This window comes from Anastrepha ludens, chromosome 4 (genome assembly GCF_028408465.1).
Source record: "Anastrepha ludens isolate Willacy chromosome 4, idAnaLude1.1, whole genome shotgun sequence".
Classification (NCBI taxonomy): Eukaryota; Metazoa; Arthropoda; class Insecta; order Diptera; family Tephritidae; genus Anastrepha; species Anastrepha ludens.
The window spans coordinates 51,461,272-51,486,147 of record NC_071500.1 but is presented as its reverse complement, the minus strand read 5'-3'; the positions used below and the strand labels follow the sequence as shown (position 1 = coordinate 51,486,147).

At 37.1% G+C, this 24,876-nt stretch overlaps 1 protein-coding gene across 1 annotated transcript in view; it reads left to right on the top strand.

Moving 5' to 3' along the window:
* The window catches only part of LOC128862284 (DNA-binding protein D-ETS-3), a 79,921-nt gene that overhangs the window by 4,526 nt on the left and 50,519 nt on the right, over window positions 1-24,876 (top strand). Inside the window, exons 3-4 of the mRNA XM_054100828.1 lie at window positions 9,030-9,113; window positions 20,375-20,422. Of these exons, the coding sequence (XP_053956803.1) occupies window positions 9,030-9,113; window positions 20,375-20,422 (132 nt within the window). The remainder of the gene's footprint in view (window positions 1-9,029; window positions 9,114-20,374; window positions 20,423-24,876) is intronic.

Genomic DNA, 24,876 nt, shown 5'->3' with positions numbered 1-24,876 from the left:
CATCTTATTGGGCCATATGTCTTTTCAAGCTGAAGAAATAATCTAATCTTATTAATTGATGGTCGATTGATATATCGAGCGATAATCTAATCTTAATAATTGATGGTTGATTGATATATCGAGCGATTCCAGCTGTAACTAACTTAAAACAGTCTTCAAATACAACCCAAAGGCGATAGTTGAAAAACCTCCTATTTGCATTCTTGCGCCTACGTCGAAGGTGTTAATCTCCAGTCCCGGTCTGACTGCGTGAGCACCCAGTACTAAGTGCCTTGTGAATACATCATTTAGTTGGGATATACACAGGCCGTCACCTGTAATTGTGGTTGAATATAGTAGGAAGTACAGACATTTTAGCAAACTCTACTGGAGAGTAAATCTTTACGTATGAAATTAGTCATGCTTAGCCAGTGTTGAGAGATTTAAACCCCAGATCAAATTAAAAGGCAGAAAATTCTATTTCCGTTCTGAGCTAACTAGGTTTGACCCATACTTGATCGGCTCATAATCTATGATATTTTAATACCCTGTTATATGACCGTTAAGTGCTCCGTCATCTAAATCGTCCAAACTCTATTCCGATGAGCTAAGTGCCACTATTACCGAGGTAGTTAAGAAAGTTATCAATTCTGTTCCAGGAAAGCTTTGAGGCTGGAACTAGCTTATAAACTTCTAATCCACAGTTAATTTTCGATAGATGCTGCGAAGTATTAGGTAAATTCGATATTTTACAATTTACAATTTCCCTGTTTCTTTAGTCTCAGGGCACTCTGAATAGGAGCTTCTCTGAAAAGCAACAGCAGTATCAGTGGCACATGAACGGCGACGTTTAAAGACTCTGTCGGAGCCCTCCTACAGTTGGAGGCAGCTCATTGTTGTAGATATAAGTATATGTAGTTCACTTCAATAGTAATCAACCGCATTGTACTTTTATATTTAGGCCATGAATGCCAGCAACCGGTATTATCGCATACCTAATGAAATCAGCATTGAGATGGTTTAGTTCGTTAATCAGAGCACTTAGTTCGCTACAATTTTCTGTGTTCGGGCATGCATTATCTTTGTATATTCGTTAGCATGGCCCAAAAAAACTTTGTTCTATAGCAAAAAATGATACCCAAAATTTTTCCTTTTTTTAATAAGGCCAAGGGATATTATTTTCTGGACGTTTCTGAGGGGAAGTTAAAATAGTAGATGAAATAAAATCGATTTGTGAACATTTTATACCGAATTTTTGAAAAGAGCATTAGTTCTTATGCAAATCATTAGTAGTCTTTAAAGCGTTTGCATTGAGTGACTAGTTGTTTTGGTCATAGAACAAAAACAATTTTTTAGGCTATGTACATGTCGCTAGCTTAGAGTGAAGCAATTTTCATTTGATAATTTAACTTGTTCTCAAACATTTTACAATATAATTGCTACACGCGCTCCATAAAGTCTGCTACCATTGTGCGAATTCAGCCGAAGTAAGTTGGGGGCTGCATCGTTGACATGAATTGTTAGTTCTTGTTTGTGACCTATGCCAATTACTTTGTTACTTCAGTCACAGTTGGTATGATAAGATCACGATGAGGGTCGCTATTCCGTATATAGTATGGCGTGTTTACTATGCTGAGCACGATCTTGTTTTGCAGACGTTGGATAGAAGTGATGCAATTTTTGCTAGCGCATCCCCAGAATTGTATACCGTAAGTTTAACTCGGTCGTTGTGTTTGATGGTAAATAAGTAATTTGTTTCGGATGGATAAGCCTGAGTACCGTGAGATATTATAGTAGGTCGTGGGTATACCTGAAATATAGCAGAGGATCTAAGATGCTCCCCTGTTTTACGCAAAAACCTTTCATTAAGATGGACGTGAGGTTTTGGAGGAGCCCTTCGAGCCAACCTTTGTCAAAAGTTGCGATACATACAGAAAAACGTTGAACACGCCTTCTATGGTGCTTATGACTCCGTGTATTTGATCAAGCGTTGAATGATGTTTTCTGAGACAAATTTGGTGAATGAGAATAAGGCGTTTTTTTTTCAAAAAGTGTCTGTAGACGTTTTAAACGGTTTAGGTATCTTGGTGACTTCGGCGAATTTCCAATACATAGGTATGTACCTAAATCTAAGGTATTTACATTTGGTCAAATCGGCAATGCTAGTTTTTGGCAGATTACAAAGGACTTCAGCCGTGATTAATTCAAATCCAGAGAAATTTTTAAGCTTAATTTTGTTTATATCTTTACCAACTTCTTCTAGAATAACTGAAATAATATAGTCATCGTAGTCAGTATAGTTTCTAATAGGTTCTACTTCGACAGTGCCTTTATTAGGGCTAAAGTTGTTTTTCCATATGTTCAGCAAATATATTCGCTTTTTGCTCGCTTGTCTATCCCAGTTTCTCTCATCAATTTTAACAGGAACGCTTGTTGAATTGGTCTATTGAAAAATTGAGTCGCTTCTACAAGGAATACTCAGTGCATTTATCAATATCTCTAATATAATACAAAATTTTTAATTTTCTAAGCTAAACAACTCCAACCGAATCCATTTCGACAATTTTGATGGACAGTTTTAGCATTTTTCGGGACTTATCACATTTTCAATTATTATTTTGGGCTGAACGAATTTGCTTATCATTGAATAGAAACTGTTAGAAACAAAACAGGTAGTTTGCAATTGTAAAAAACGTCAAACTTTTTTATTTTTCTTATTTCTTGCATTAAAATAGATTGTTTTAGATTCGTTTTAATTTTTTTACACGGTTTTTTAGTTGCTAACTTTTCAGTCTCAGCTGGCGATGAACCCAATACAATTTCAAGCCAATCACAAGCACAATATTTCTAAAGTACTTACAATTACGAGCATCCAAATTTCAATGTAAAACTTTTAAGTGCCTATATTCAAAGTTTTTCTTACATTTACACCCATTTACAGATTCACACCTGGTTTAGCAGATATTCACATACATGTGTTTTGCAGCGTAATTCATCGACGCCTACACCGCATACACATAAGCACATTTCAGATAATTTAAGTGTATCTTTATTCAAGTGACAGCGTGAAGGTGTGAAAATTATTTCGTGTATTCGATTAGTCCTTATGAGCACGCTCACAAAAGGCGTTGCCCAGTCGTGCGTACAAATATTGTTGGGCATATATGCATAAATGCATGTACATACATATGTAGACGCGTACTCGACAGGAAGTTCAGCTTGCACCTCAGTATAAAGTTTCAATTATTATAATATTTTCATGAATTTCCAATTTTCCTACAGGGTAGTTAGCCGATGTTAATGTAACTAAATGTTTATACCCATCCACCCCATACATTTGCACTATTATGCACATGCACATACATACCTACGAACATAAATATGCATGAAAACTTGTGCGATATATTTGAAGTTATTTGCCCATACCCTTCAATGAGCTTATTCAAGCGTAGAATTTGAACAAATCGACAATCAATAACAACAAACGATAAATATTTAGTTGAATGAATGACGGGTTGAAAGAAATCGTAATCATAACCAGAAACATAGGTTTTTATGTAAACAACACGCAACATGCATATGGGCTGAACATTTGAAGTGAAAGGTTTAAAAATGGGTATAGTAACACTCCCATATATATATACATGCATGCAGAACGTTTTTGGAAAGAGGGTTTCTTCTTGATATGTTGATTGGCATTTAGCGGTAAAGGGAAAGTGAGCCTATTGACATGAGACATATCTAAGAGTTTTGGCTAATCAGATTGGTTTGTACTACATTGGGATAGTTTTTTGAAAATTTGAACATTTGAAGGGAACGTTTAAAGGGAATACCTAAAAAAAAAAGAATACTTTTGATCGCGTTTAGCTATCGAGATTCGATACTTCAAATCGAAACTCCATAATAAATAGAAATACATACGGTGGCTTATAACCACAATAATGGGACCATCCCGTCGATCATACTTCGCTTCGTCTTCTTTAACCTAATGCTGGAAAAGATCGTGTGAGCTGCAGAACTTAGCGCCCAGGCGATATCATCGGCCTTAACAACCGCGTTGTTAGTTCTGTTTTTTCCAAACTGGATAAAGAAGCAAAGCGAATGGGCCTGGTGGTGAACGAGGACAAAATGAAGTACCTGCTATCACACTCGCCCAAACATTCGGAACATCCATGTTTCGGCACCCACGTTACTGTTGACAGTTATGATTTCGATGTTGTAAAAGACTTCGTTTATTTAGAAACCAGCATTAACACCGATAACAATGTCAGCCTTGAAATCCAACAGAGAATATCTCTTGCCAACAAGTGCTACTTTGGACTAAGTAGGCAATTGAGTAGTGAAGTCCTCTCTCGACGAACAAAACTAACCTTTCATGACCGTCCCGAGGTGTCACTTGAAATGTTTGAGAGAAAAATTCTTCGGAAGATTTTTGGACCTTTGCCCGTTGATAACGCAAAATATCGCAAGAAATGGAATGATGAGCTGTATGAACTTAACGACGACATAAACATAGTGCAGCGAATAAAAATCCAGTGGCTTCGTTGGCTGGGCTATGTCGACCGAATAGATGCAAACGCTCCGGCTCTGAAAGTATTCGATGCGGTACCAGCTGATGAGAACAGAGGAAGAGGATGATCTCCTCTGCGTTGGAAAGATCAGGTGGAGAAAGGATTGGCTTCTCTTGGAGTTTCCAACTGGCGTCGGTTAGCATAAGAAAGAAACTACTGGCGTGCTTTTTTAAACTAGGCCAAAATGACCTAAACGATTATCGCGGCAATCAAGAAGAAGAAGCATTAAAAATCAGTATTGAAAATATTCCCCTTTACGATTTGGACTATGAACACGAACGTTTAGCATTTACGTCTCTTCAAGGACAAACGGTACTATAAGAAGTAACGCCTTGCATTGCAGTTGTGGGTTTTTAGTTTAGGTGTGCAAACGGGATTAACGAGTTGAAGAACCTTTCTAACGGAGCATCTTACTTGTGAAGTTTATCGATGTATTTATTTCCACAAAAAAAACCATCAGCGTCAACGTGCTGTGATCTCGGAATGCCCTAGAAACGAATTATTACACTATTTGAAAAATACTCGAGCCAATCGGCTCCAATTACTAGCATCAAGTGAATCTAAGTCCTTGTTCCCATGGTCTTTCTAACAAAGAGTGAGCCGTCTTCTTTCAAATTCCAGTTCGCTCTGGCATCAAAAGCCGCTTCCAAAGTTTCAGCGGGCAATTATGCTAACTCTTAAAATTTTTTACTATTTGCTTCTTAAAATGATCCAAATAAATTGATTTGTTCCGTACTTGATGTTTTGCAGCGCCTTAGCTGAGGAATGCTCAGAGCTGAGGATTCTTTGCGGTAACTCAACCCATTTTTTCTATAATTCAGTCACAGCATAAGTCAAAATTTTACTCAAAACATTTTTCATATGTATTGGGCTTTTCTTATGCGTTGACAAGTGCGTATATGTTTCAAAACAGCATCTCCTATGGAGTTTTAGCTTCGCTGCATGCTGCCCACATAATTTTTAAACATCACAATGGAAAATAAAACCCAAAATTTTTACTTCAGTACCACACCACACTATACTACAACCCATACCGCCCTGTCTTGTTTTGTATTGTCGCTGCACGCTTGAGTGGCATCACAAAGGACGTCATCAACGACATCACTGTCACACCACGTCACACCCATTCGTAACGCTAGCTTTCGCACGAGCAACATGTTGTTGCTATTGCTGTTGTTGCATGAAGTCGGCAGTGATTGCGCTTTTGGTTAACGGCTGTGTAGAGCCAGTCAGTCGTACGCGTGTTCTCGAAAAGTGACAACGAAAATAGAAAAACAAAAGCATTACCTTCGTGTTGTTGTTGGTGTTGGTGTCACAGTTGTGTTCCATCGCCTGCGGGTGTAATTTCTATAGCGCCTACTTTTGTCACTTTGGTTGCGGTGTTCTGCGTTCTCTGTTTTTTCGGCAACATACCACATCCATTGTTCTGCTGCTTGCTGTGCACATTGTTTGTGTTGTTGCACGTTTTTCTTTCGCACTGTTGCGTTCTGGGACAATTTTAAATTGAATCGCTTCAGGCATTGTTTCATCGTTTTGTAATCACAATCTATTAAAAAAGTTCCTCAAGCCAACAACCTTCGATATGAATTTTGAGTGTTTTAGTTGTTCTTGTAATGCTTTGCAAAAGGGTATTTGATGCACAGATAGGTTTGTGTATTCATTTTCAATGATTGGTTTGTGGTTGATAATGTAAGTATGTATGTATATTAGCCCTAAGGTGACCCTTTAAGCTGCCAGTCATGATTTGGTGATGTTATGATCCTTCGAAGGACTTACTTCATAGGGTATTAAACTTAGAAGTGGGGTAATTTGTGAATGTGATTTTGGCTTCAGGCTTAAAAGGAGTTTAAATTTTTGCGGACCGATTTAGTTGTCTTAACTTATCATACGATATATATATATATATATTTACAAACGAAATATTCACGTGATTATGACAATCAAACGCAGCTGATCCTTTGAAGCAAGGCAATGAGCTTAAAATTATATTTCAGTTCTTCTATTAGACTCGCCTTAAAAAATTGAGTAAAGTTTATGAGTTAGAATAAGCTACGCTAGATGCAAAGTTTTGGTAGTGCACTACACTCTAGGTACCACTAATTTTTTAAGTATTTAGTGAATTTTTTTATTAGACTGAAGTAGTTGAAGGTTTGATTCACTGCCAATTATATACTTGAGCAAGTTTCGTAGTTAGCTTTAGAGAGAATTCCAAATCCGGAAAATATCAATAAAATTCACTTGAAAGTGAATTACAGAACTTATTCGGACAAGTTTTAAGTCCACCAAATAAGTAGTTAATATTACTTTGTGGAAAAAGAAATCTATTATTTTTGCGTAAAATTTTTGCGCAACTGGTTTAAAAATGTTTATGGTTTTTAGCTCGTGCCGGTTAACCTCGATTATTTCTGTGCTTTTATCGAAATTTTCGACATTATCGACAATGAGCATAAACTTATATTGTTTTACGAGATATCGATCACTAGATGGCTGTAGTAAGAAAGTAATGGATTTATTTTTCTCCAAAAAGAACACCAACCTCCCACCCTCCCTATGGTGAGAAAAGGGCGCACGAGGACGACTTAGGGAAGATAATGAAGAAGAAATGATAAGCGTTCGGGTGGGACCCTTTATCTATCTATTTATTTCATTTTAGTAGCCCAGAAGGTTTATTAGCGCACAGAAATTTGGTACGACTAAACGCCTTTGAATAAATTTACTGAGCCTTGAGACTCGGTGACCTGGAACCGCTCTTATTGAAGAGTTTGATGCGATGCGATGGCACGATCTGTTCGGCAAATCATAAAAAATAATTGTCGCGTATACTTCAGTTCGGTGTTTGGCCGATCTTCTTCTCCTAGTTGTGGCGTGCGTCTTGATGTAGTTCCACAAATGGAGGAACCAACAGTTTTAATCTGACTCCGAATGACAAGTGGTTTTTTATCACGATCTGCCGAGGGGCGACCGCTATTAAAACCAAAATTTTTCTATCATATTGATGTTTTATGCTCGGAGTTTTGAATGTACATTTTCCGGAACGGCTGTAATTCATATGAGAAGCAAAAACACAACTTGCTGCATACTTACAAGTGGGAGTGCATTTAGGCGGAAGTCGCTTAAACAAGGAGTTTGAGAGAATAAAGATATTCGAAGGACTATTTGAAGTTATAGGTGAAAAAATGCCGGATGCTAACAAAAAATTCTGCAGCTAGCTAATATCTAAGCAATAATACTTTTCTGGTTATTTACTTAAAAAGTCAGAGCCAAGTTTTCAGAATATTAGTCTTATTAATGAAAGGCATGGATCTCTATCCGACAGCATCCGATGCTTCCAGAAGAACCTTCTGAACTTGCTTACGCCTGTTCCCGCTCAGCACGGTGTTTTGTTCAAATATATCCATGACATTTTTATTATTATTTCTGAGAAAAGGCGGTGGTACATAGCTCGCATAGATGAAGTTGTCTGTTGCCACCAATGCAGTGTTACAGTCGTTCAAAAATAGATACCCACTTTGACGTCATTTCAAGATAATTCGATGGTTTAACAAGGGCCCTACAGTATCCCTAATGAAGAAGATCTTTAAGGGAGCTTTTTCGTGTAATAAAATATTCTATCTCTGAATTTATGCATTTCGCTTAATTCATTTTCGTTTGATTTCGGTAGCTTTAGCTACTTATTTTTATTATTATTGGCGTGCTGGGGTTAAAAAAAATTACTTTACAAAATTAGGAACTTAGAACTCTACAAAACATTTCCAGCCCTCTCTATTATTAGCCATGTATTGTAATTCTCTAGATGATTTGGATGTTTCATTGAACATACAATAGTTTTTGGATGTTTTCCACTCTCCGTGCCGATCGGGTTATATTCCAAGGCCGAATGTGCAATGTTGTTTGGGTCTTTTCTAAGCGTGTGTCCGATCAACCCGCATTTCTTTCGCTTAATGTTGTTATATTCTTGTTGTTTCGTGATTTCCCATAGCCTTTGAATTTTAGCTATTTGACTATAACTACAATTCTGTTGTTTCAGTAACGCCGCTCAGTGTGTTTCATTTTTTCTATAAAAATTAAAAAAAAAAACACGTTTGTAAAAGATGGACTAGTATTATTATTATATTAATATAGTATTTTATAATATATTCAGCCCTGGTAGCTAATGCTGTAAAAACATTAATTTATAATTTAATAAATAAATAATAGTAATTATAGAATATATTTCAAAACTGAAATTAAAATTTATTTACCTTTATTCAGGTATCGTCAATGAAATACATTTTAAAGAAGAGTTTATTTAATTTGTTCTACTGAAACACTTTAAGTGTACTTAACACTAAATAATAGACGAATTTTGTATTTATGCAACCTTTGTTTTTTGTTTTGGAACTTTTAATTTCTATTCACATTTTATTAATATACATATTTTCGTAATTAATTCATGTATATTGAACTTTTTTGTAAAATATAGTATTTGCTTTTTTTCAGGCTACAGCTCAAATGCTTTAAGCAGCGTAGGCGTGAGCGTTGGAAAGTCCTCGCTTGATCCGCACTCACATCTCAGGCAGCCTGGTAAGTCGAAAACTATAACTTAGAGTTGTAAATATACATACATATATACACACTATATATTTATATATATATTAATATAAATATGACCAATATTTTTTTCCATTGATTTGCTGGAAAAGTATGACGAATGAATCCACAATTTGAGATATTAAACTACCCTTAGATAATAGTAAAGAAATGTAATCCGTTACAAGCAAACTCCTAATTTCGCTTTGAGTCACATACGAGTGGCACTCAAGCGGGGAGAACGAAAAAAAGAGCTTTAAAAATTCTTTAAAAGCGATACAAAACGAGTTAAATCCATTTGTGAAGCGTGTGTTTTCATCTCAGTGTGCGCCAAATCAAAGCGACATTGACATAGAGAAGTAATAAAAATAAAAAAAATAAAAAGAAACAACAGGACGACAACGGCACTCTACCATATTCGCATCAAAAGTAACTATTGTATGAATGTGTGCAATTGTGCGCAAGGTAAAACACTTCACTTTAAAGTGTGCCCAAATACTCGAAGAGTAAAAACCAAAACAGAAACAAAGCAACTCCATTGTGCGTGCTCTGAAAGCTGGCTGGCTGACTGCCATACGCGTAGTGGCGAATCAAACCTAAATTCGCCACTTCACATTCACTTCAAGTACAAATGGAAATGGAATGTATTTGAAAAAAAAAAAAAATAATAATAATAAAAAGTGGGGAGGGAAATAGAATAAAATAAAAGCGTCGCAGAGATTCCTAAATGAAACAATTCAAATACCATAAAGCATTCTCAATTAGTGTTGAAGCTGTGGTTAAGCTTGTGAGAAATGAGGCGAGATGCTGAGCAAACATAAGTTTGCACAACACGCTGGTAATTCTGGGGTTGCTTGAAATCAGCGCTATAATCAATGAAAACAGGGGCGAAACTGTCAAATACTTGACATATATAGGAAATTGTCCAGGGCGGCATATTTTCAGTGGCAGCAAAATTTTTAACGATCTTCCGCTTGAGCGATTTTGTTCGAGTTTAACAAAGAGTTCGATACAAATGGACCAAATGAGTCCAAGTTCTTCTCTTTCTGATCTTTCCAACGCAAAGGAGGTTCTCCTCTTCTTCTGCTTCCACCAGTATGTAGATACCGTCTTGGATACTTTCAAAGCTGGAGTTGAGTTAACTATGCTCTGAAAGTGAGTTCACGCGTGTTGATATAACCACAATTTCAATTTTGAATTTGCACTTTCGAAACGATGTTTAACTGTAGGTAGGTGAAATGGTTGAAGTACCACTCTGGCACCCACCAAGTAGCACTTTCAAAATACCCGGTAAGTTTGGAAGTTTTTAGTTTGGTAGCATTCCTTAAAACCCTCCTAACCTTCCCTTTCAAGTCGGTCAGTCGTCTTACTCCACCAGGGCGAAAAGTCCATCTTGCTAAAAGGTACTGGACAAACCATTTTGAAGGCCGGCTGAGAGGACCACCTGCTTGTCCCGTTGATCAGTGGAGGAGTAGGAAAAAGGCTGCCTGCTCAACTTTTTATTGAACAGAGACCAGTTGGTTCTTTTAGGGTTCAACCTAGGATTTTCTCTGGGAAACCTTCCAATTATCAACCCTAATGGCTGACGAATCGGTCGAAAGAGTGGTATCAAGAACCTCCTTCTGACCGCTTGATGTTTCCTGTGCTGGAAGCGTGGAAGTTTTGCCCTTGTTCCAAATAAGGAGATTACGGTTAATAATGAAATCAAAAAGGGACTCACCTCGATCATTTATCTCGCTACTTCCCCAAATGGTATGTTTCTCATTGACGTCGCAGCCGATGAGGATAGTATCTTTATTAAATAAAGGTGAGTTCACACCTGTGGAAAACAATATCATACTTTACGACGTTCATGTTTTATCTGCATTATCTAAATTCCTTTTCGACAGCGGTCGGATTTTCTTTAAAGGCGACAGTTTATTTATGCATTGTAATTATGTAAATAAAGAGTTCGCATAAAATTTTAATTTATTACTTACGCTTAAAAATATTAGTCTGCGCAGATTAGCTGAACGCGCGTCATATGAAAGTATAATTTTAGCTTGTGTTGATTTCTCACAAGGTAAAACAAAAGTTTTCTTCAGGCTTTACTAAATTTGCATTGATTAAGTGAATTGTTTCATCTTTGTCTGTTCTAAATGAAAAATGCGGAAAACTGAAGAAATCCAGATTTTGATTGGAGCTGATAGGAAGAAGGGAAAGATATCTGAGAAATATCCATTTCGATTGAAGGGGCAACGAAGATTTTTGAAAACTTCAAGAAAATTAAGGCTCAGGACGGAGGAGGTCCAAAACCAAAAGTTGCAGAAAACCCTGAAATTTCATGAAGGGAGTTGATCGAAAGTTCGGATTTGGATGTGTCCGCCAGTACAGTGCAGCGAAAACTCCGAACATTTGGTTTAAAAGACTATGTCGCAAAAAACGACTCCTGATTTCCTTTGTAAATAGGAAAATGAGACTTCAGTTTGCGAAACAGAATATAAATATGACTACCGCTTTTTGGGGCAAGGTGATTTGGTCGAATGAGTCTAAATTCGAGCTGAGGAACTCAAAAAACGTAAATGGGTGTGATGTAAACGTTCGGAACGCATGAAATCAAAGTGCGTGCAATCAATGGTAAAGCATGGAGAGGGGTATCTTATGGTTTGAGACTGTTTCTCAAAATTTGGTGTGGGTAATTTATTACAATTCGACGGAAGAATGAGGGCAGCTGCTTATGTTCACTACGAAAATTTTGCGCGGGAAAATGTATTTAGGGCCGTTTATCTTCCAACAAGATAACGACCCCAAACACACGTGCCGTCTTGTTACTTATTATTTCGAAGAAAATGGCTTCGAAAAGCTGAACTGGCTCTCTCAATCGTCAGATTTAAATCTGATGGAGCATTTGTGATCAATTTTGGGCTTCAAGATACCAAAAAGTAGATGCAGAACATTGAAGTAATTCTTCTCAGAGATGAGGCGCCAATGGGTTAATATTTCAACGGAAATTTTAGAAAACTTGATTCGAGGTAGTCCAAAACGTTTACATGCAGTATTTCAGAGCAAAGGTGGAAATACCAACTCAAAATTAAGTTTTGCCAGTTTATACTTTCATTTGACGTCTTTTGTTTTAGAATCCTTATTTTTAAATTACAAAAGTAATATTTTTGGTTTGACCTATGGAAAAGGATATACTTTTATATTTTTGTTATTCAGACACTTATTGAAATGTGATAATATGGCGTGAATTAATATTCATTTATTTTAATAAATCGGCACTGGAATAACTACTGTGAAATTTATACATTCATTTGATGCCCAGTGTGTGCATATACGTAAGTAACTATTTAAGTATTCAAATAAATTAATAAATGCGGTGGCAGTTCTGTCTAACTGTCTTAATCCGCCCCTGTCTATGAAAGTGCAATGAAGTGAAGGTGAATACTCATACGTCGTCAGAGCTCGTCGCATAAGGCATGCTGATGAGTGCGAATGCGGTCTTTTGTGGTGACGTGCCCGTCAAAATTGACATCCAGTGCATTTGGATTATTTGTTGCAAATATGAATGAGAAAAAATTATATTCGAACGCGTTGATATGTTCAGAAGACGAACGCGTGCCAAAGCTGCCAATATGATACATGCGTCAAAAGGTAGCAAGCCGATTGGAAAGTGGACAGTGGTGGTATAAAGGCGCATGTCGTAGAGCAGAGCATTATTTTTTAAGCATCAAAAGGTGGACGTCAGAACAATGGGCCTTTCGCCAAGAATTGAATGGAGAAAAGTGGTTTGTCGACACAAGAATGCTTAAAAACAAAGCCTAGATGGTTTTGTATGTGTGTATGGGATTTAGTACGCACGAGTAGACAGATATGCCAACAAGAACAAATAAGTAAATGCATTGTATTTTGGCAGGAAGTTAGATTGACAGACAGTCCATAATCAGTACGACGTACCAGCCAAAAGTGGTGCTGTGAGCGTAGGCTGCAAGCGATTTTTTCTAAGATGCCAGCAACAACAATTGTTAAATAATAAATGTGAAAAAACTCCACGCTTATCAAGGAAATGTAACCTTCCTGAAGCTGTTGCACTTCAACACATACACACACACAATGTAAGTGTAAATAAGAATGTATATGCACGTATTCATAAACTAAAAGCGGATAGCGGGCTGCCATTGCGTTTATTTTGCAAATGTAATAGATTTCCTGCATATTTGCGAAGAAGCCCCAGTATACTAAATATGTATGCACGCATGTATGCACGTGAACATCAGCATTATACCAGAAAGCCTACGGCCGCTACATTAATGTAGCTTAATGAAGCCTTCGGACAGCTCTCGTTGAATAAGTGCCTACTGAGTACTTAGAGTGGTTGTGGCAGGATATGAAAAATATAAATACTACATTTCATAATACTTTAGGTTACAGTCGCATATTCGTCCATGCATATAAGTATGTATGTATATGTCAACTATATGTGTGTAAATGTAAACGTGTATGCGTACAGTATGCAACAATAGTCATAATGTTCGTCAACATGCTAAAAACTTTCAAGCACCAGCACCAGCAATAGCTCGCCACTTCAGTTTTGGAACGCATAAATGTATTTCCAAAATGCATTTAAGCAACTGCCGAGTGTTGCGTGATATGCTAAACATACCTACGTATGCATGTGAAGGTACTTTGTGCCCAGTTACCTGAGTACACTTATGCACGCGCCGAATGTTTGAGAGTATTTTTGTTTGTTTATTTAAATAAATCGGAAGCGCTTTCCACCCGCTCCGGAACAGCACTAAGTAATACATATTTTGTATTCCATTAAGAAGTAAGAATACATTTTTTTAAAGGGAAATGCAACAAATGAAAGCATATGCAAGTGTATTAGTGCCAGCATTAGTGTAAATCTTGCTCTGAAATCACAATTATTTATAAACTAGATACTTATGAAAAAAAAATGTCCAGAAGCGAAATGAATATTTAAAACATTAGAAATAGTCTGCGTATTAATTGCGATTGTAGCAAAAGTTGAAAGAAAAATAAAAAAATACATTTTTATTTACACTGAGTGCCATAGAAAATCACTTAATTATCAATCATTTCAATAATTTGTTGCAAGAATATAGTTTATATTCTAACAAAAACATATAGATAGACGAAAATTCATCAAAGTTTAAATCATTTTAGTCAGACTTTCTAAACTATTTTGTGCTTTGGTATTCAGTTTTGAGGAGACCCTATGCCCCATGAGGAAGGACAGGAATTAAAGGAGATTCTGTTTTGAGTAATCTGTAAGATTTTACGCATCGTGAGAAGCATCAACGTATTTTTTGTCCTTAACGCGTGCGAAATAAAATACAATTAGACTGATAGCCTAGTCCAAATGAGCAGATACTTGTTCTTGCAAAAATGGTATTTTGCCATTTCTATCACCATTATACATGAAATTCTTAGAACAGGAGCATTTTCAATGTACACATCAGCATATGCAGCTAAACCTTTCTTGGACCTTGGTATTGGAAATACGGATTACTTTAGCAGCTGAATCAATATTTGGAATATTCAAGCACTATTTTGGAGTTTATTCATTGCCTTTAATATTAGGATAACTCTTGTAGTCCATTTCATAAATGAAGGCAGAACTTGAAGTAAATGAATCCTGAGAAAGGGAAAGAGCTCATACTCAACTAGTACCGAATGCTTTTCAGCTGCTACCATTTTCTTTGCTCACCTAATATATCATATATCTGTTCATAGGCATTGGCTAATTTATGATATGATTTTGTTGATCAATCCCCAATTCCATTTTTAAATCATCATGAGTTTTGCAGCTTCGTGCTTAGAGTACGTTTCCATCCAAATTCGACTTTTCCCTCATACAAATTTCCATTCTCGCAAGTCTTACATATTTTAAAAATAAATCTGTTTAAGAAATCCGTTTGAGTAAAAATGGTAAAAATACCAATTAGTAAATAGTAAAAATACATTTGGAGCTCTGCCATTGCCTGCCGAGGTGCGTCCACTATAAGAAAAATCGTTTTCTCTCATTTCAAGCCCTGGAGTGAATTATCTTCACAAAATGTGCAAATATATTTGTGCCAGTGTAGCTATCTAGGTGGAATATTTAGGTGAAGAAAATTTGTGTTGCTTTTTAACCTTGTCGCTATCCTTTCTTTTTTCTAAATGTTATCACAAAATACAGGATTCGAAGCACATTTGTGGACAAGAAACATCAAATTATAGCAACAGCTTTTTCTAATGGCGTTCGCCTCTCGGCTGACAATGGCAAACTTCCGATGGTATTTCTGCCATGAAAAATCTCCTTATAAAAAGCCATCCTCAACGGTTTTGAATGCATGCATTAGCTTAAAATGCATTCCACTACAATAGAAAATTTCTGAAATTATAATGATTCTTAAGAGAGGGGAAAATACCAGTGGGACAGCCTCATTTCGCGCAATCTCACTACTCGCACTGATGAGACAATATTTTGAGAAACTAACACATCTGTTTAGGTTCGGAGAGAAACAGTCTGCTATAGTTCAAGTTAGAATAGTATAGTAGTTCGAAGTAGCTCTGGTGAAAAATAACAACTTCTCCGCGATTTTCCTAGATGTATGTAGCACAGGCTTTCAATAAAGTTTGGCATGACGCACTGATCTACAAACTTAAGCTACTTCCGATGAAGTTTACTATATTACTGACCGCTTATGTCGACGATATCGCACTTGTTACGTTAAAGCGTAACAACTCAAAAAGAAAAGGAAAAGAGTAACCACTCAAAAATTTGTTATTTTAGCGCAACTACTAAACAAATAAGAATGAAACAACCGTTATATTGTTTTTAATGATATTTTCGTGATACATGCCCAGTAGTATTACTAGCCACACTGGATATCAGAAATACTTTCAACAGTTTAAGTTGGGACGACGTAATTGAAGCCTTAAAGGTAAAATTCAAGACCCCGAGTAATCTATTGAAGATTATTCGCAGCTATCTAAGCAATCGCGTGCTCTTATACGAAACGCGAGAAGGGTGTAAGACCAAACAAATAACAGCAAGTGCGGCCCGAAGGATCAATACTCGGACCTGAACTTTGGAATATAAGCTACGATGAAATTCTTCGAATAGAGATGCCCGAGGATGTGCATTTGGTGGGATACGCAGATGACATTGCAGCTGTAATAATCGCCCGGAACACTGACGAAGCCAAAAGGAAGTTAAATCAGGTGATGATCCGAGTTCAGACATGGCTAGAAGACCATGGATTAAAGCTGGCCACATAGAAAACAGAGCTAATTCTTCTAACGAACAGACGTATCCCATTAGAAGTAGACATACAAGTACTCGATGCCACTTTATCGACAAAAAGAGTGGTCAAGTACCAAGGAGTGCAATTAGACACAAGGCTAACCTACTGGGCGCATATAAACCATGCTGCCACAAGAGCTGCCAAAGTAAGTGGCATGTTAAGTAAGCTCATGGCAAACCTTGGAGGTACAACGCAGAACAAGCGAAAACTTTTAATGGACACGACGAACTCGATTCTCTTATACGGATGCGAAATATGGGCAGATTCGCTAAGGGTGCAATGCCGGCGAAAAACTTTGCAATCTGTGCAATGCACCTGCGCTCTCAGAGTGGCTTCGTCATATAGAACAGTATCTAAAGCAGCGGTGTTAGTTATCAGCGGAACCATCCCTATAGATATTCTAGCACAAGAGCGCAAACGGAGATGGGAGGCAAAAAACACAGGAACCCCAGTATTACGTTTCTCCGATATTAGAGTCCAAACGCTCACACTTTGGCAAGCAAGATGGAACTCTGAACGGTATGGTAGATGGACAGCGAGACTAATACCCGATCTAAAAAAGTGGGTAGAAAGAAAGCACGGTGAGGTTAACTATTACCTCACACAGTTTTTGTCCGGACATGGGTATTCGGGTTCGCAAGTATATGGGTTCGCAAGTATTTGTGGCGAATGGGTAAAGTGAGCCAACCGAACTGCATATATGGAGATACTGAGTATGATGACGCGGAGCACACCTTCTTTAAATGCGAGAGGTGGAACGTAGAGAGAACAGGTCTGCAACGAGCTATTGGTGTATTTACACCTGAAGAAATTATCGACAAAATGATGATAGACGAAGAAAAATGGAATGCCGTCACAAATTTTGTAGAGGATATTATCCGAAAAAAGAAGCGCGAAATGGAAAGTCATGCTGAAGAGCATTGAGGATAGGTTTCTCAAAACAGGCGACCCTGGACGCAGGGTGAGTAAGTAAGTGTCCTTCTTAGGACGCCGTCTTGGCCCTCTACCTCGAAGCAATGCGGACGCAGTCCCGGGGTGGAGGGAAAACTCCAAGAGAAGAGGGGGGATATTTTTAGTGGAATCACCACACACGTAGTAGCGACGGTTACTATATGGTGCGAAGGCAGTTTTAACCCAACCTCACCGCCAAAAAAAAAAAAAATAAAAAAAAAAACATGATATTTCAGTTCCGGCGTTCCTCAGGGCAGCATACTTGGGCCTATTCTGCACTTGTTGTACACTTCTGATTTGCCAGTCCCAGAATCCTTCTAAATAGCGACATTTGCAGATGATAAAGGCTGATCAGATTGGAGGTACTTTTTCCAATAGGGTCTTTTTGACAGATCGCGCGTGACTACTGTCAAACTAAATACATAATTTTTTTCGGTATTCATTGACATTTCATCATGGAAAGACTTACGGCTCAAAATCGTTTACAAATCCTACAATTTTATTACGAATATCGACGCTCTGTGAAAAGTGTTCATTGCGCGCTCAGGCCAACTTAGGTGTTCAGCGTGGAGGTCCATTTTAGGCTTAATCGCCAATCGTAATTAAGCAAAATTGCCGTATGTGGGCTAAAGAGCAACCCGAAGTCATTCAAGCACAGCCATTACATCCATTGAGAACAACCGTTTGGTGCGACCTATGGGCTGGAGGAATCATCGGCCTATATTTCTTCAAAGACGAGGCTGGCACCAATGTATCTGTGAATGGCGAACGCTATCACGCCATGATAAACGGTTTTGCCAGAAATTGAAGAACATGAAACAATGGGTTTACTGCGTCGTCGTTTCAGTGAGTAATTTATCTCTCGTCTCGGGCTAGTGGATTTATCACCAAGATCGTGTTATACCACACCTTTGGACTGTTATGTGTGATGGTATGTAAAGTCCAAATGCTTTGTGGATAAACCAGCTTCGATTGAGGAGATTGACGAGAAACTGGACGAGTCCTCCAGTGAGTTATTAGAAATTGGTGTTTACGGATGACCGAATTATGACGCAGTTGCGGCCAACAATTGAGAGGAATTATATATAAAAAAATTAATGTTATGAATGGTTCAACATAAAAATAATGAAGATTGCTCAATCAATTTGAATTTTTATTATTCTATTTCAATTTAAAATCCGATACCGCTAAATTGATCACTCTTTACATGTGTCCTCGCTGTTAGCGAAAATGGGAATCTATCAACCAGAAATCTGTAGGCTTCGATTAACGAAGTAACAAATTGAACAAATTGAAGGGGTTTTCAATTGGCGCGGGTCGATTTTGGCGCCCTGTGGCAGCCATTTTGTTTTTGGTGACATCTGTCAAATCTTTTGTTTATTATTCAGTTGTTTATGCCAAATCATCATGGCAAGTTACACGATTGAACAGCACGTTCAAATGATAAAACTTTATTATCCAAATGAGTGTTCATTAACGCAAACGTTTTTCAATTGGCCCGGGTCGATTTTGGCACCCTGTGGCAGCCATTTTCAGTTATTTATGCCAAATCATCATGGCAAACGTTGCGCGCATTGCGCCCATTTTTCGGTAGACGTGGTGGCCCTTCCAATTTCTTATGGTCCATATTGAACCATATGGACCTAGACGACATGTGGTTCCAGCAGGACGGCGCTACGTGCCACACAGCAAACGCCATTTTATTCCATTTCAACATCTACCTGCCCTTATTGAAAAAGAATATGGAAGATAAAACTTACTGATATTAAATTGGTAGAGGTAAATTTTACAAACAAAAAAATGATTTGCAAGCCAGTTCATATATTTTCGGTAATAACTCCGCATGCTGCCAAAACCCAAGTTGCAGGAGTTAATTTAAAATACTTATTCAAAAAATTGTACTGGCTTATTAGCAGCACGTCAAACCGTTTGTGTTTTATTAAAAAAAAAAAGTTGAAGCGCTCTTACTGAAAAACGCTTTATCTCATCGAAGCTGGGACTCACTGAATAGTAGTCACTCATAAATCAACTCTGCTGCGGCTTCACTTACTGAGCTTTATGTACTTTTATATATTTTATTAAAAGATTTATTCCTTTGCTTATTTCTGTGTTGACTAAGCCGAGTCCATGGCTTTATTAACATATTTTTTAATATAGTCAGTAATTTTTACTAACAAACATACGTATTTGGCTTAAGGGGTTATACGCAGTTATGAAGCAAATAAAAGACGGGTTGTCAAGGATTTATCCTGAAGAAACTTCAGAATATTTTAATTTGAAAATTTTTGGCGGTTATAAAAGCATCCTTCAAGAACGTAACAAAATTTTTTATTTATGAAAATGTTGATTATAGAGCGCGCTGCAGGCGATTTCTGGAACCTCCTTTAAAAAAAGACGATTTACGGTGTACATCGTAACTCAGGATTGGATTATCTGAAATCAAAAAACCAAACAAATTTTGTTAATATATTAGATTATCTAGTAATTAATCGTTCGGCTAATCAAAATAGTGAATTTTCACAAAATGGCAGCTTTTAAAAGAAATGATTTCGATTTTTACGTTAAAATTTGGCCGTAAATTCATTATAAAATGGAAAATAAGTATCAGATTTACAAAAGGAATGATTAATTACTAAAAAATGTATCTTTAAAGATTGAGTTAAAACGGTTGACCGATCAAACAAGCCGTTTTCGAGATATCGTGTACACCGACTTGAAAAATGCCGTTTTGAAAAAAAACACGTTTAAAGTTTCAATACCTACCTTAAAACGTGCCGAGGCATCTCTACATATTTAGGTATAACTCCGAAAGTATTGCTTAGATCTACTTCAAATTTCGTGCGTATACTTTTGAATATATGTACATTACAAAAATGCAATAAAAAAATCGATTTTTTTGAAAGTCATAACTGCGTATAACCCCTTAACTTCACTTAGTTATAAATATCCTGGTATATGAGCAAAACATGCAAATTAAATGTTTACTATATTTATTTATTTTAATTTTTACAGATCCATATCAAATGTTTGGGCCAACCAGCAGCCGACTCGCCAGCTCTGGTAAGTCACTCAAACACATGTTCCAGGCGTAAGATATGCATACATACGTACATACATATGTACGTACTTAAGTAGCAAATATGTTTCTGCATTTAGCTGAATATTTTAATAGAGTATTGGTTCTAAGTTCACAAAAGCATAAAGATGCAGGTGTTGAGATTAAATTGGCGCACGCACGCCAACAGCTTGAACACACTCCAAAGTGACAACTTAAATGTCAAGCGGCTGTCAAGTGTGCACGTGCACAACTTTTAAAAAATATGGGCATTAACTTTGGTTGGTGCAAGGCATTACAAAACTTTCCACAGACTAGTACGTGTAGGTGCGAGATCTACGTATATGGGCGCGTGTGATTGTAAGTTAGTAGAAAAGCTACTTAAAATTCACTTGCACTGTGTTATTAGGAAAATCGTGCAATATTGCTCATTTACATATGCATGTATGTATGTATATATGCAAATACAAATGCACATACATATTAATCAGGGCAAACAATTCAAACTGGAGTCATGTAACTCCCCAGCTGAATAAAAACTGTTTGGAAATAATAACTAGTGCAAATCCCGTTAAGTTGCAGCTAAAGTGAGTGTGTGATTTTTATCACTCAAAAGTCATTGTCTTTGGTCAGCGCCCTTGTCTGTCTGCAGAAAAGGGGTTCCTTTAGAGCACCTATGAATTAATTATAGCTTGGTGTAGCTACAAATTACTTTAGCTACCCTTGCAGATCACGATCCAGTTTCGTATGTGTGCGGCGCGTATTTGTTGTGGCGCGCGCTGCTCAGACAAGGTGCTTCGTAAAATTACCCTCGTACTAGCATTAACTACGGTCTAACTGGCTATCCGCGGTTGGCGTACGTTCTCTAAGGGGTGTGCCCCGAATTGCCTCGCTTGTGTATGTGTCAAAATGATTTCTCGTCATTCTTTCGAAAGTGAAATTATCATATTTTTATTACACTCTTGTTTTCATTTTCTTTTTTGGTAAATCTGCCGCACGTGATCTAGAAATTTATCAGTTGACTTTGGTGAGAAACTTTTGAGCTCTTTACTTGCCCACGTCAACGGGTTTGCAGTATCACATGAAAGGGTTAAACGTGTACTAATGTATGTTAGGTGATATTTAATGAGTTCTTATATGGACATAGATGGCTCCTTAATACTACATTGTTGCTGTCATTAATTATTATGGTTTTTGTTTTTTTTGCATTTCGACTGAAATAAAGAGTTAATGTTGCTCGCCTCTCTGTAGTTCATTAAAAATTCATAACGTATGCCTTTGAATTGAGAATATTACAACAATAATGATGAATCTTGGGCGTGACTCTTTTTATAGGTATGTGTAACATTAATTTTGCTTAAATGTTATGCAAAGACATAATTTGTTATATTTAACTGACATTTGAGCCCTTCTTCTATATGCAATTGGATGTCGAAACTTGAACGAAAACAACATTAATATCTATTTCCAGATATATCTAAACTCTTAAGCCCTTAAACTCTTAAATTTCTACCAAACCTTATAATTGCAATTTGTATTTTTTTAATTATATTTCAATAAATTTAATGTAAAGGGAGTTATTTAAAGATGTGTAGAACTGTAAATGGCAATGAAAGAAGGGACTGTGATATAACAATATTTTTAATTGTTTGATAGTTTAATGATATTAATAATGGAAAACCATTTCAGGCATATTTTCACTTCAGACATATCTGAGTTACAGCAACTAGCACACATGCCCCTCTAATTAGCTACACTTTCGGGCATTTGAGGCTTTCTACATAGTGGGCAAAAAACCAATACCGCGGAATAAATTAATGGGCATCATGCACACATAAAGTGAGCTTTATCTCTGACTCAATTTTCTAAGCACAAGTTATATTTTGTGTACACGAAAACTGCTCAACTCGTCCTTTTATATGTACTCGTATATGTTGATCCATGGAAGCTCCTTGAGATCAAATTCACATGATTACTCACTAAAAAATATATTTAATAAGCTCGTGTTAGAGTTTGAGACTAATCGGTTTAGCCGTCTTCGAGTAATGTTGGTCACCGACCTTGAAAACCCCATTTTGAGAAAAATGCGTTTAAAATTTTAAAAGCACTTTACATAGGATAAAAATGCTTTTTGAAATTTGCGTGTAACTTCGAACATATTCACCTGAACGTTATTAAATTTTCTGTATGTATTCCTAAATATATGTACATTAAGAGAATAAAGTTAAAAAGTTCGATTTTTTGAAAATTCTAACTATATACATATAACCCCTTAAGAGAGAAAGACGCTTAGAACTGTAGGTTTCTCCATTTGTAGGTCACTATTAGGTCGGCGGCAGCCGTAGCCGAATGGCTTGGTGCGTGACTACCATTCGGAATTCACAGAGAGAACGTTGGTTCGGATCTCGGTGAAACACCAAAATTAAGAAAAACATTTTTCTGATAGCGGTCGCCCCTCGGCAGGCAGTGGCAAACCTCCGAGTGTATTTCTGCCATGAAAAAGCTCCTCATAAAAATATCTGCCGTTCGGAGTCGGCTTAAAACTGTAGGTCCCTCCATTTGTGGATCACCATAAAGACGCACATGACAAATAGGAGGAGGAGCTCGGCTCGGTCGCACACCACTGGCGGAGAAGTTCGTACATACAACCGCTAAGGGATGTACGCACCGATTGCTTATAATGCCGATTTCCAGATCATTTCTTATGGCTGAATTCAGCCTTGATTGGGAATATTAACTCTCTAGCCATTTTTGAAACCTTGTAAAGCAAAGTATGAGCTAAATTAACCGTTTCTGTATTTCATTTAAGAGCTGAAAGGTATTAGATTTCCATGACTCGACGAACCACATCCCTTGTGTCGGTTCGAGTAACAAATGCGCATCCGATAATGCACTAACTCTTAACACTAAGAAGTCTCAAGTGCTTGTTATCTACAGAAAGCCCGTCGACACTTTAGCTTTTCCAAAAAACTTACTTGGCGGCATTGCTATCAAATGTGTGTACGGTTCAAAATCTTGCAATTATTTTCAAAGATTAATTTCGGCATAGTCACATAAATTTAGTCGCAGTTAAGTTGTACGGAATGCTTCGCGCGCTCGGGACTATGAAACACTTTATTCCTCTATGTATTCGCATTTTAATGGTTAAGCATATGCTATGCCATCGTTATTGTATGGTTCTGAAATGTTTGTAAAGTGTGGTTATGCATGCAAACGTAAGCTTAATAAAGATAATAAAGATAGCGCGGTTTTCATATTGCTGATACTGTCTCCTCCGTGGCCCTGGATAAGCTTATTCAGTTCAGATTCCTCTTAATTTTGCATAAAATCTGTTACTCGAAAGTACCTGCATACCTCGCCCTGACCTTAGTAACTGCCACGAAATTTGTGAAAAATTCTAAACTTCTTGCTGTTAGATATAAAACACTAACGTAAGAATGACGGTTCTTGTTGCATGGGACTCGTCTTTGGAATTCTCTTCCACAAAATTTAGTATCTATAAGTAACATGAGTACATTTAGACGCGAATTTCAGAGCTCTTAGTGCGAAGACAGAGAATATTAACTAATAAGTATTTTTTCTGGTTTCTTTAAATGTTAACTTGATTTGTTTTTCATCGTAACTTAAAACACCTATGAAAATTGTATAATGAAAATTGTAAACTATTTTGACTAGCACCAATAATTATAAGGCTTAGCTTTGCTGTTTTAGCATGAAATCACTAAATACAATAAATAAATAAATAAAACTTATTTTAAGTTAAGTTTTAAAAATAAATTCTTGAAAACATTAAATTTATGAAGATTTAGCACGAAAGCTGAGGCTACAGTGACTCACTTACACGAATTATTCAAACGCACATACTTACGTCGGCGACAAGCGCCTCCATGTGACCGCTACCCATACATATGAGTTTTTGTTATAGCCTTTTACAAAGTGCATATGTATGTACCTGGCCTGAAGTGTTCAACCAGACAAAAGTCACGATGTTCCGAGAGAGTTAACAAAAACTTTAAACTCAAGTATAAAAAAATATTTCAAATGCTCCACTTCTATGCCGTTTTCGCCTTATAGACGAAATGAAATAATACATGTGCATGTATGTATGAACTCGAATATATTTATAGGTAAGAAATAACCTGGCTGACTGCTTGGCATATGTTGACCTTATTTTGCATAACCTTTACAACCGTGAACCACAACTGTAAATGGTTGACCCGCCACCAGCCAACAGCGCAACAGCCATGCCGTCAAACATCCAGGCTGCCTGACTGCCTGCCTAAAATGTAGCTAAAAAATCCATACTTTCTCCAAACGGAGTCATCGTAGAAAACGCCATTTTGGTATGTCTGTACAATCGTTGCCTTCGTCTCTTCTAAAAGCTAACGGAATTAGCATAAAAATGTCCTATCGCGCCCACCATTTTCCGGCGCGACAGCCAAATTGTGCCCATGTACAT